This window comes from Crinia signifera, chromosome 12, assembly GCF_055691185.1.
Source record: "Crinia signifera chromosome 12, ASM5569118v1, whole genome shotgun sequence".
Classification (NCBI taxonomy): domain Eukaryota; kingdom Metazoa; phylum Chordata; class Amphibia; order Anura; family Myobatrachidae; genus Crinia; species Crinia signifera.
Genome location: NC_139228.1, coordinates 35,620,912 through 35,633,302, shown reverse-complemented (window position 1 = coordinate 35,633,302; position 12,391 = coordinate 35,620,912). Strand labels below are relative to the sequence as shown.

The window sequence follows — 12,391 nt, the reverse complement described above, 5'->3', positions numbered from 1 at the left end:
CATTTATTTATTTATTTACAGTTTCTTATATAGCGCAGCAGATTCCGTTGCGCTTTACAAATTGAAAGTGTTAGGGTGCTGAGGGATTCAAAATCATCGATGGTTTATGACCGATATAGAATAGTTTTGCCATTGATGAGGGAGAACCAGATGGTTTGTCTCCATCGATGTCAAAGCATAGCCGAATAATTTTTTTTTTTTTCCCTCACTCACGTGACTGGGACAGGGATCATAGCTCCACCCCTGACACCTGTAAAGCGGCCTGCCCACATGTTCTGATTGGCCCACAGGCCAGTCAGTCAATAAAAGGTATGGCCATCAATAGTTAAAACCATCGATGGTCATACATCAGATAGTATGTTACCATCAATGGCAATAGCGTCAATGGCCATCCCTGGACTGCAGCATGTGCTATTTCTCATGTGTTTATTGTGCTTCTGACTCAGCTGTTTGTGTTGGTAAGAGCACAATAGCCTACATTTAACAAATTAAATGCACGTGATGTAACTAAAACACTGAGAGATCCCACAGGTGTAAAGGAACTTTAAATCACTGGCCTTACTCTTGACCAGTATGGTAAGTTATTCATTAGGTTATGAGCAAAGTGAATAGAGAAATAACCAATAATAGATTTCAGTGCTGCAGTCTATATATTATGGCCTACAAAGGTGAACGTCTGAAATGTGTAAGAAAATCCTGAATGGTGACGAGTAAAATTCTTTGAAATAATGATTACTCTGGCTTGCAGCTTCTTCTTATTTTATTATATGCAAACTAGTTACCCGACCATCAAAAAAAGCAAACAACATAACACTAATGTCAGACCCAGTTGCTGTGGGCACCAGAACTAAGCAACACTACTATTGCTTCGTCGGGTGCCATCTAGTTGGTGCTGGCACCGAGAAAGCTTCATTTCCTCACTCAAAGCATAAAAATTATCCAATGTATTAATCATTTCTTACTCCATTGTCTTTGTTTAAAACTCTTAAGGCCCCCATACATTAGGCCGACATGTCCTTAAGACAAGTCGGACCCAATTCTCCTGTGAGCCGCCCGGGAGGCTCACACACAATTTGGCACTTGATGAGCCAAATTTGACATGTGATAAATCGCTTGCGATTTATCACATGTCGGGGGGCAGGGGGCGGCGGTGCTCTCATCAGGGGGAGCAGTGGGGCGGGCAGCGGGTCCCTGAGCGCCAGGGAGTGCTGACCTGGCCGGGCGGTGATGTTCATATATATCAGCAGCGCTGCGGGAGTCGGGAGGGGACGTGGTGCCGGGTGCGGCGAGTGCTGCTGGCTTACCTGGCCGGGCATGTGATAACAAATAGCAGCAGCGGGGACGGGACGCGCAGTGGCGGCTATTAGATTTTTAAAATACCTGTCAAATGACCGGCCGTTCTTTGATTGGCTGAGAGCTCTTTTTCACAAATAAAAACTCCATTAAAAAAAAAAGCTTTAAAAGTGATAAAATGGAGAGTGATAAACAGCGAGCCAATCAGCTCCTACCTGCCATGTCACAGACTGTGTTTGAAAAATGTCAGGCAGGAGCTGATTGGCTGGCTGTTTATCACTCTCTATTTTATCACTTTTGAAGCTTAGAGAATCTGGCCCGAAGGCTGTAACTGAAGTGCATGCACAATGTTGAATGTATCTCTCCAGCAGCACAAACCTGTCCAAACTCTTGTGGTGTTATTGCTGATTCAGTCTTCTTTGTGGCAGGTTGGTGTGCACAGTTTTTGAAGTTAAAGTTCCTCCACGACAGAGCCGGACTGACAAATGGTCATGCAGTCTACAGTGATTCATTTGTCATCGGTAAAAGTGACGACGAGTCTTCTAAGGATCTCTAAGAGAATTGGTAATATAGAATCATAATCTAAATACAGAGTCATATTGGGGGGAATTCAATTGTTTGTAGGGAGCCCTGTGCTCAAAGGAGCAATTCCATTGTTACTCTGTTCGAGCTTGATTACAACAGGAGCCAGTTTATTTCTGCTCACCCCTCCCTGAGTGCTTCTCGCACATTTTCCTTATGTGTCTAATAGTTTAGCTGCTTTGCATGTATTACCCTGATCTGTTTGGGCAGGAACAGCATGAAAAGTATTGTGCGACCAGTTACTTGTGCCAGCTGGTGCCATCAATTAAAAAGACAGTTGATTGAGGTGACTTACATACTTATGGGTTGTCTACATCAGTGGTTCCCAACCCTGGTCCTCAATTACCCCCAACAGTGCACGTTTTCCATGTCTCCACACAGAATCACAAGTGAAATAATTAGCTCCACCTGTGGATCTTATAAAATGTGTCAGTGAGTAATGAGTGCACCTGTGTCCCTGCTGAGTGACCTAGAAAACATGAACATGTTGGGGGTACTTGAGAACCACTGGTCTACTTGAGATCCCTTTATCAGTGGCCAAAAATCTTGGGTCGACCGGGGACTCTGCTCAGTGGAAATGGTGACAAGGTAAAAATCCAGGGGAAAGTGACCTGACACTTGTACCTGTGTAAGGAGCAGGGGTTTTGCAGGTCTTTCCTGGGTAAAGAGTAGTGGAAACCGCTCTTACCTGGGATTTCTAACCTGGTTAGCGGAGGCTGGCCATTACACAGCCACTTCCTGTTGCTGCCCACTAACCACTGCCCACCTACTGGTTACCTGCACGCCCACTCCTGACTCTACACTAGTGCCCGCCCTTTGTTTAGCAGAGCTCCTCCCCGTGATAAGCACCCATTTGTTACATTTTGTTTTCTGGTTTCCTTTCTAGAGCCCGGATTTCTAGATAAACGAGCCTATACCTTAATGTAATAGGATAAGGGTCTGGATTGTTTGGATATAATATTTGACAACATGGAGCAGTCTAGTCACAGCCTGGTGCTGCTCCAGCAGCTGAATATGCAGCGGGAGTTTGGCTTCCTCTGTGACTGTACCGTAGCCATCGGTGACGTGTATTTTAAAGCTCACAGAGCCGTCCTTGCCGCCTTTTCAAACTATTTCAAGATGATCTTCATTCATCAGACCAGGTATGAAGATGGATTTTCCTTTTACATTTTGCTGCGTGTTTACGTACTTGCCTTCCCTCCTGGTCGTCTACATGCAAGAGGTTGACAGAGGTAAAAGGTCAACATGGTCAAAAGGTTGACACATGGAAAGGTCAACATGCATTTTTCACACTTATTTTCAATATTGGCCTTTTTTTCTGTACCCTGTCATCCATGTGGACTACAATTGTGAACGTAAAGACTGGCAAGGGATGCCCCAGGCTCGAAGCATGGCGAGCGACACGGTACACTAATTGGGGGTCCATGTCGACATTGACACAAAAAATTGTGCAAAAGTCATGTCGACCTTTTACTTGTGTTGACCTTTTGACCATGTTTACCTGTTGCATGTCCACCTTTTGGGCCAAAACCATGCTGCACTGCAGGTGGGGCAGCTGTAACCTGTGCAGAGGGAGTTGAGGTCCATACACATTAGGGTTTTTTTTTCACAGCGTGTATGGCTAGCGATGGTCACAAAAATCATTCCGCCCATACACAATGGCCATACACACTAGCCGATTTTGAGCTGAAAGCAGCTCAAACAGCAATACTGACTAGTGTGTGACTAGATTTGGGGGAGTTAATTTGTTTCTGTGCAGGGTCAATACTGCCGGCTTTATTTTTACACTGCTTTTAGGTTTCATTTTGCAAACCACTCCACCCAAATCTAACTCTCTCTGCACATGTTACATCAGCCCCACCTGCGGTGCGGCACGGTTATGTCCATTTTGAGAACAAATTTGCCCTGCGATTAAGTCTGAACGAGGCCCTTTGTCTATGTCAACATTTTTTATGTGTCGACCTATTGCAGGTCGTCCTTTTGTCTACCTAGACACAGTAGACCAGGCATGTCTAAACTATGACCCTCCAGCTGTTGTGGAACTACAAGTCCCATCATGCATTGCCACATATTTTTTAATATGGCAAGGCATGCTGGGATGTGTAGTTTCACAACAGCTGGAGGGCCACAGTTTGCCTGCAGTAGACCTTTCAATTCACATCCCGAATGAAGCAAGGGATCTAAATTGTAGGCAAACGATGTAAGGTGACCTACCACGCTATTATTCCATTGACCTCTGATTCCCATATTTGGGTGGAACATGTAGCACAGATGCACTATTCCAGTATAGTATACCATTTCTTAATGATGGGTGATCTAGACAAGATTTATGTACAGTACAGTGTAAGAGTTTTTATTTTATTTATTTTTTTCATTTGTGCAACATTTAAAATTCTTTATTTTAGAATATTTCATTATTTACCATAGATACACAGTAATGATGAAATTGGTACACAAATTGCAGTGTCGATGTTCCCCTAATTTGGCAAAGTTTTTTTCAACCATACATTTATCTAAATCCCGAAAAAGTCGCGAAAAGCATGTGCCACAGTGTCTGCGCAAGGATGTTACTAGAAAATTTGGCTCCCAGTGCGTACACTGAAAAATGGGCCACACTCCTAAAAAGTGTGTGGTCTCACTGCAATGGGCGTGGCCTTGCAGAAAGACTTGCACCCTATCGGATCATGCCTTACACAGACTGTAATGCCCCTTGTATCAAATTTATGCCCCACACAGTAATACCCCAATTATGCCACACTAACTGCTTTTTGTCAGGGGTTTCATACTGCTACTGCCATAATCCTGCCAATGCCTCCCTAACAAAATGGCTGCCACTGCATCCTCAAACTTTTATAAGCGTCTCCTCTCATGACTACTGCTGCTAAAAAATGTTGCCCCTGTGCAGTCAGACACATGGCTGTACACCAGACGAAGGGCTGAAATTGGCATTCGCATCAAAAGCTGCTAAAGCAGTTGTAGCAGCGCCTGACTAAGAATCAGCCCCTTGGTATATGGAGAAAAGATAAAACATCTTTATTATGTGTATACTCTTTTAGTGTACTAGACTGTGTGTTTGTATTGCCTGTTTTTGCATTGAATGATAGAAATGTTTTAATATTTTGTGTTGCATTCTTTTCACAATATATCTGTTTTGTTTTCTCCCATAGCGAATGCATTAAGATCCAGCCGACCGACATCCAGCCAGACATTTTCAGCTACCTTTTACATGTCATGTACACAGGGAAAAACCCCAAACAAAATGTGGATCATTTCCGATTGGAGGAAGGAGTTAAATTTCTCCATGCCAATCTTCTGCCGACGCATCCCAGTGAACCAACTCCAGCATTACCATCAGAACCTGTACAATCCTCAAATTTATATGGGATCCAGATCTCAAGCACTCAGAAAGCACCAAAGGAGACCATTACTCTGAGAAACAACCCACCAAGTGCGACCAGACCTCCCCCACAAGGAGAGCATCCTCAATTACAGCTGTCTCTCGCCATCGGACTTGAAGGAGTAGGTTCAGATCAGCGAAGCTCGCATCTTCCCGGTCAGGTTGACTCCACAGTGAAATCATTAGAAGATATTCAGAAGGCTGCAAGATCTATAAAGCAGGAGACCTGTGATCCTGAAAGATCTCCACACCAATCCCTGCCATCTCCAGAAGAGCTAGAGTCCTCCTTCAATAATGCGGTCAGCAGAGCATTCTCATGCCACTATTGTGGTGAACGTTTTGAGTCTCGTGTTACGCTTCGAGACCACTTGCATATCCATGTATCTCAGGCTCTTCCATTTGGGGTCCCCACATCCATCCTAGAAAGTGACGATCTCGGTGAAGTCCGCCCTATTCTTGAAAACCTAGAGAGTGATGAGAGCTGCCATGTTGGGGGTTATCTCCTAAACAGAATTGATGAGCCCCTTCAAAACGCAAACCAGGCAGAACAGGCAACAGAGTTAAATTTTTCATTTTTGCGGAAGAGAAAGTTCAGCTGTACGGTGTGCGGTCATAGATTTGTACGAAGGAGCCTGTTGCTGGAACACTTATACACACACAAAACAAAGCCACACAAGTTAAACAGATACCAAAGGTTTGGTAGTTCAATGGAAAAGACTTCACAAAACTACAGTAACAGCATGACTGATAATTCCCAGAAAGAACCCGACACAATGGTGGAAACACCAGAGTTTTTGGGAGAAATTGAATCAACAACTTCACAGGAAAATGTGGAATCTGTTCTACTCGAATAATATATATATATATTTATATGGGACTTTTATATTGTGTTAGTTTTTTATTAGAAAATATTCCTTTTTTTTTCTTGTTCTAAATAATACTGTTTAGATGGATCTCAGCGCTGTTTATATATTAGAGATGTGCTGGTTCCATTTTTATCTGGATTACTCTGTTCTCAAAGAGGGATCTTATTGGATATACAAAACATGTGACAGCTGATAGCCAATAAGATCCAAGTTTGAAAACGGAGTCAATCCAGGTAAAACCGAACCTTCAGATCTCTATTGTATATCATCTGTGTTATTCACTGGTACTGTATATTGTTCAAGAAGTAATGTGATGTATTTGTCACAAGCTTGTTTACCAATGTGATTTTTGCATACAGTTTCCAGAAATAAACTAAATGTTGGCAATATTTAACACTCCTGAATGGCAACTTCTTAGGTAACGAGTAATCCGTATGGGTATTGTAGTTCCAGAAACCACTATCGTACATACAATACTGTGCAAACAGTTGAGGCAGGTGTGGAAAAAAGGTTTACAAACTAAGAATGTTTAAAAAAAATGTAATAATAATCGAAGTGTTAATAGTTTATTTCTATCAATGAACAAAATACAAAGTGAACGAACAGAAGAGAAAATAAAATCAATATTTGACATGACCGCCCTTTGCTTCAAAACAGCTTCAATATGTATAGAGAGAGTTAGATTTGTGTGTTATTGTGTTTCTGTGCAAGGTAAATACTGGCTGCATTCTTTTTACAATGCAATTTTGATTTCAGTTTCAACACACCCCACCCAAATTTATCTCTCTGTACATGTTACATCTGGCCCACCTGCAGTGCACATGGTTTTGCCCATTTTGAGAACAAATTTGTACTGTGATCAGATCTGAATAAGGGCCCATGGCCAGACTGAGCAGAGCATCAAGACACTAGGGAGTTATACTGCATCAGCAAGGTCTCTCCCAGGCAAGATTTTAACGCAAACTGGTGTTGGAAGATGTGCTGTTCAAGCTCTTCTGAAGTAGCCCAAAGAAACTGATGACTGTAGATGCAGTGGTCAGCCAAGGAAACTTAATGGATCAGATGAGACACATCAGGCTTACTTCCATTAGAAATCAGAAGATGTTCAAATGTGTCATCAGCTCAGAGCTGACATAAACCATTGGGGGGGGGGGGGGGGGGGGGGGGGGGGGGGGGGGGATTTACGAAGATGAGAGTTATATTTCACATGGGATGTTGCAATGGGCAACCAATCAGAATTTACTTATTTATTTAGCACCTTCGAGAAGATAATAGTATCTGATTGGTTGCCCATAGCAACATCTAATATGAAATATAACTCCCATCTTAATAACTTTCTCCTTGGGACTCTTGTTCATCCATCTACTGTTCAGAGAAGTCTGGTCAGAAGTGGTCTTCATGGAAGAATTGCGACCTAAAAGCCATAACTTCAACGTGGAAACAAGGCCAAGCGACTCAACTATGTACAAAATCGTAGAAACTGGGGTGTATAAAAATGTCTGCAGGTGCTCTGAACTGATGAGACAAAATTTGAAATACTTGGTTATACCATAACAAACTGTAGATAAATATTAACAGAAGGCAGTATGTTAATCGAAGGACAGGAAGAGCGGTACAATAATGAGTTTCTGTAGGCAACAGTGAAGCATGGTGGAGGTTCCTTGCAAATTTGGGGCTGTATTCCAGCAAACAGTTGGTGATTTGGTCAGGATTAATGCTGGAGAAGACCGTGCCAGGCAGCGCCAGCGTTGGAAGCAGAGCACTTCACTTAAAAAAAAAAAAAGAAAGCCCATACAAATGAATAGGAAGCCATTGATTGTCTGAGACATTTGAGAGAGGTCTCAGCCAATCAGTGACTGCCCATTCATTTGTATGGGTTTTTTGCGCCGCATGCGATTTATCACATGGAAAACTTGGCACATGAAGTGCCTAATTGAATTTGATCCATCCCAGGGAGCTCCCGGGACAATCGGGTCCGACTTATGTGTTTCTCAGGCAACCTGTGGATCTGTAGTAGGAATGAATGCCGCGTGTTTGAAAATGTGACAGTTAGTAATGACTGCAGCTGTGCCCCAACTAGGTGATTTGGAATGACTAAAGCTGTGCACCGACTAGGGGATTTGGAAAACGTGGACTGTTGGTAGATCTTGAGGACCGGTTTGGCCCCCACTGCACTAAAGTATTAATTTCTTTAATCATCTAAAATATATTGTGACAGAGAAATTGGAAAATAAGTTGTTGCAGCAATAACCTATTTTCTTTGATGAGAAACTATTGATGAGAAACAATACTGTAACATTTCTGAAAGGTGTGAAATGATAATCAGTCCTTTGTCTCCTTTTGGGAATAGATTTTCTAAACGATTGTCCTGATTTATTCTGATTAAATCCCAGATTCAAGTAAAGCCTGCGGAGTATTCCGAGAAAGATTTCAAAGTAAAAGAACAAGGTCATTATACAACTAATTATCTCAGAAAACTAATTAGAATTCTTTTAATAGAGAAGAAGTTGCTGTGTTGTTAATGTTGTCTATCATCCCTGAGTGTATGCTTAAAAGCACTTTTCCAAAATTGTAGAAAATGGCATTGAGAGGAATTCAGTTGCGGGCGAATTACTTCACCCAGCCGAATCTGCGTCGAGTGAAGGGTGCAAGATGGGCGGCTTTTAAACACTGCGGAAACAGCAATTCACACTCTTTGCAGCCATTGAAGTTGCCTGTTGTGTCAAATCATCGATTTAGAGGGCCTCATTTCTGTACTGTACAATGGTCCAGCTCAAACTCCTCTTTGATGTTGCTGTGCTACTCCTTTTGCATAGGTGTGCATAGTTTTCTACCAAGTCACTTGGGTTTGTGGCGCAAGAGAGTGCTATGGCCAATAGGAGGAGTTGGGCAGAGTGAGGGCATTCCTGGCAAAGTAAGCATGGTTGCTGATAGGCTACTGAAATTACATAGAGGTGGACTGGAGATTATATATATATCTTATTCAATTATTATTACTTATTCAATTTATCATAGATTGACATTAATATATATCGGGTATACTGAATGCCTAGCATTTTGGCACCGTGAGCCACACCTATAGTTCTGGGAACTATGCTGAATTTTACAATACTATTATATAAATGCACATTCAACTGGACTTCATGTGGAATTAGATTTAGGGGTACATTTCCTAAAGTGTAAAGGCCCCCATACACTAGGGCGACTTGTCCTGAGGACAAGTCGCCCCCGACTTCCCCCTGAGCTTCCTCGGCAGCTCCCCGGGGGAGCTTGATGAGATTGGCATTTGATGTGCCATTTTTTACATGTGATAAATCGTCTCGATTTATCACATGTAAACCCGGGGAGCAGGGGGGGGGCTGCAGAACAGGGCTGCTGGTGGGGGGCGCTGCTAAGGCAGCGTGCAGGGGACGCTGCGGGGGACAGTGACAGAGCCGGGCAGGGGGAGGCGGGAGCTGTCAGTGCTGTAAAAAAAAGCCCATACAATGAATGGGCAGCCTGTGATTGGATGAGCGCTCTCTCAGCCAATTGCTGACAGGCTGAGAGAGCGCTCAGCCAATCACAGGCTGCCCATTCATTGTATGGGCTTTTTTTTTCCAGCGCTGACAGCTTTTCCTGGCTGGCTCTGTTACTGCCAACTCTGTGTCCCCCGCAGCGCCCCCTGTCTTACTGACGGCTCCCTGCGGAGGTAGTGCAAGCAGGGACCGCAGGCGTCGCAGAGACTGTCGGCGTGGCGGGAGAATAGAAAGAAATCTTATTCAAACGACTGAGCGGCCGCTGATTGGCTGAGAGCTCAGCCAATCAGCGGCCGCCCGGTATTTTGAATAGGATTTCTTCCTATTCTCCCGCCGCACCGACGGTCTCTGCTCTGCGACGCCTGCGGTCCCCGTCTGCACTACCTCCGCCGGGAGCCATCAATGCGGGGGGGGGGGCGTTGCTAGTAAGACAGGGGGGCTGTATATAAAGATATATCGGATCTGAACATCATGGGTGCTAAAAAGCACCCATGATGGCTCAGATTCCGATATATCTTATGTTCTGTAGGTCCGACCCCGTGATCCGATCTGATACGCGCGGGACCACGCATCAGATCAGATGTCAAACACATGCGATTTTGGGCCGATTTCACCCGATTTATCGGCCCAAAGGGCCGAAATCGGCCGAAAATCGCATAGTGTATGGGGGCCTTAAGTTTTTAAAAGTGAGAGATGTTGCCCATAGCAACCAATCCGATTCCAGCTATTATTCTCTAGAACATTTTCAACCTTTGTCACACCAAAAAAAAGATTTTAAAATTGCCAAGGCACACCATCAGATCCCCACAGGGAAAAACACATAGGCCCCACAGGTAAAAAAATAAAATACTTTGGCAATCACATGTAAACGGATATCGCATTGGCCCCACATAAAAAAATAAATCAATCGTATTGCCCCCATATAAAGCAAAAAGAAAACACATTGACCCCCATTATACGGATATCTATAGTTCCGATATCATTCGCTAGAGTGAGGAATATTTTCTTTATTAGATGTCCGTATACTGGAGAAACTCTCCGCTGTCCAGTGAAGGAAGGAGGCGTTAGTAGTTCCCACTATGCAAATAAAGTATATGCAAATCCAGCCTGCTCTGCTGGTGGAGGGCTGGATAAAGAGAGGGCACAGCGTCGATCAGGCCACTCCACTGACGAAGTCTGTGACGAAATGCGTAGAGGCGTGGCTTGACTGACGTGATTTGGAAGGAGCTGATGAACAGGGTGCCGAGAGCTGTGCCGCGTACCGGAGTGCGCTGACTGCCGGAGCTACCCAGACGGAGGAATCCGTGAGTGCACTTAGGGGCGCATGTTCCTGTTACTTGCCAATGTGGAAGTTTTGTGTAACATCTTGTGGTAACCAGTCCACCTCTGAGGACTGAGCTGGTACGCATGCTGTACATTGCAGTTGACTTTATATTGATTTAAAGAAATTAAAAACTGACAATACTGCACTATTAGGTGCCCCTTTTTCCTTTTGTTGTAGACCAGGCATGTCCAACCTTGGCCCTCCAGCTGTTGTGAAACTACACATCCCAGCATGCCTTGCAATAGTTTTAGCATTCCCTAATAGCAAAACTGTAACAAGGCATGATGAGTTTTGTAGTTTCACAACAGCTGGAGGGCCAAGGTTGGACATGCCTGGTCTACAACAAAAGGAAAAAGGGGCACCTAATAGTGCAGTATTGTCAGTTTTTAATTTCTTTAACCCCTTCCCGACCGGGCGTTTTTTGTTAACTTCTCTTTTTTTTTTTCCTCCTCGCGTTCAAATAAGCGTAACTTTTTTAATTTTCCGGCTATATAGACACATGAGGGCTTTTTTTTTGCGGGACAAGTTGTACTTTTTAATGGTACCATTTACTATACCGTATAATATTCTGGGGAATCAGGAAATAATTCAATGTGGGGTAAAAAGGAAAAAAAACGCAATTCCACAATTTTGCGCTGGTTACGGTTTTTTTGGAGTTCATAGTTCGTTTAAAATGATGGGTTATCTTTATTCTATGGGTCGTTACGATTCCGGTGATACCAAACTTATATAGTTTTCGTTACGTTTTACCACTAAAAAAAAAAATAGAAAATTTTACGGTTTTTCTAATTTGCGTCGCGTCGCCATGTTCTGCGGCTTATAACTTTTTTTATTTTTCCACCTACGGACCTGGGTGAGGGCTCATTTTTTGCGGGCTGAAGTGTACTTTTTAATTAATACCATTATGGGATATGTGCGACTTTCTGATCTCTTTTAGTTACATTTTTTTGGGTAGGCGATGCGACCAAAAAACGTAGTTTTGGCGTTGGGAATTTTTTTCCGTTTACGCCTTTAACCGTGCGGGATAACTAATGTTATATTTTAATAGATCGGACTTTTAGGAACGCGGCGATACCAAATATGTTTATTTTTTTATTTTTTATTTATTTTTATTTGTGAAATGGGGAAAGGGGGGTTATTTGAACTTTTAATATTTTTTTTTTTTTTTTTTTTTTTTTTTTACTACAAGGCCCCCTAGTGTACTTGACCACTAGGGGGCGCGATCGCCTGTACTAGGTTCAGCCATAGAGCTCTATGGCTGAACATAGTGATTTTCAGCACTTCCTATTACATCCTGCCTCAGGCAGGATGTAATAGGAATGCTGACATGGCCAGCACAGGGGTCTACATTAGACCCCTGGCTGCCATGGCAACCGATCGGCACCCTCCGATCTCGCCGCGGGGGGCCCCGATC

General features: G+C 43.4%; 2 protein-coding genes across 2 annotated transcripts in view; both read left to right on the top strand.

The window, feature by feature from the left end:
* Positions 1–1,721: 1,721 nt before the first annotated feature.
* Positions 1,722–6,532, top strand: LOC146049923 (zinc finger and BTB domain-containing protein 25-like). The gene is made up of 3 exons (XM_083166606.1): positions 1,722–1,857; positions 2,762–3,017; positions 5,043–6,532. The coding sequence occupies exons 2-3, from the start codon at positions 2,845–2,847 to the stop codon at positions 6,124–6,126; spliced, it is 1,257 nt and encodes a 418-aa protein (XP_083022732.1). The 5' UTR covers positions 1,722–1,857; positions 2,762–2,844; the 3' UTR covers positions 6,127–6,532.
* The window catches only part of LOC146049924 (zinc finger and BTB domain-containing protein 25-like), a 41,040-nt gene continuing 30,383 nt past the window's right edge, over positions 1,735–12,391 (top strand). Inside the window, exon 1 of the mRNA XM_083166607.1 lies at positions 1,735–1,857. The gene's annotated coding sequence lies outside the window, so the exon portion shown is untranslated. The remainder of the gene's footprint in view (positions 1,858–12,391) is intronic.

What these genes read in the sequence shown, in the direction of transcription:
- LOC146049923 (XM_083166606.1), top strand. Translation starts at nt 2,845, where the DNA reads ATGGAGCAGTCTAGTCACAGCCTGGTGCTGCTCCAGCAGCTGAATATG. An exon ending in ATCTTCATTCATCAGACCAG is followed by an intron (nt 3,018 to 5,042) that starts GTATGAAGATGG and finishes TTTCTCCCATAG; the next exon opens with CGAATGCATTAAGATCCAGC.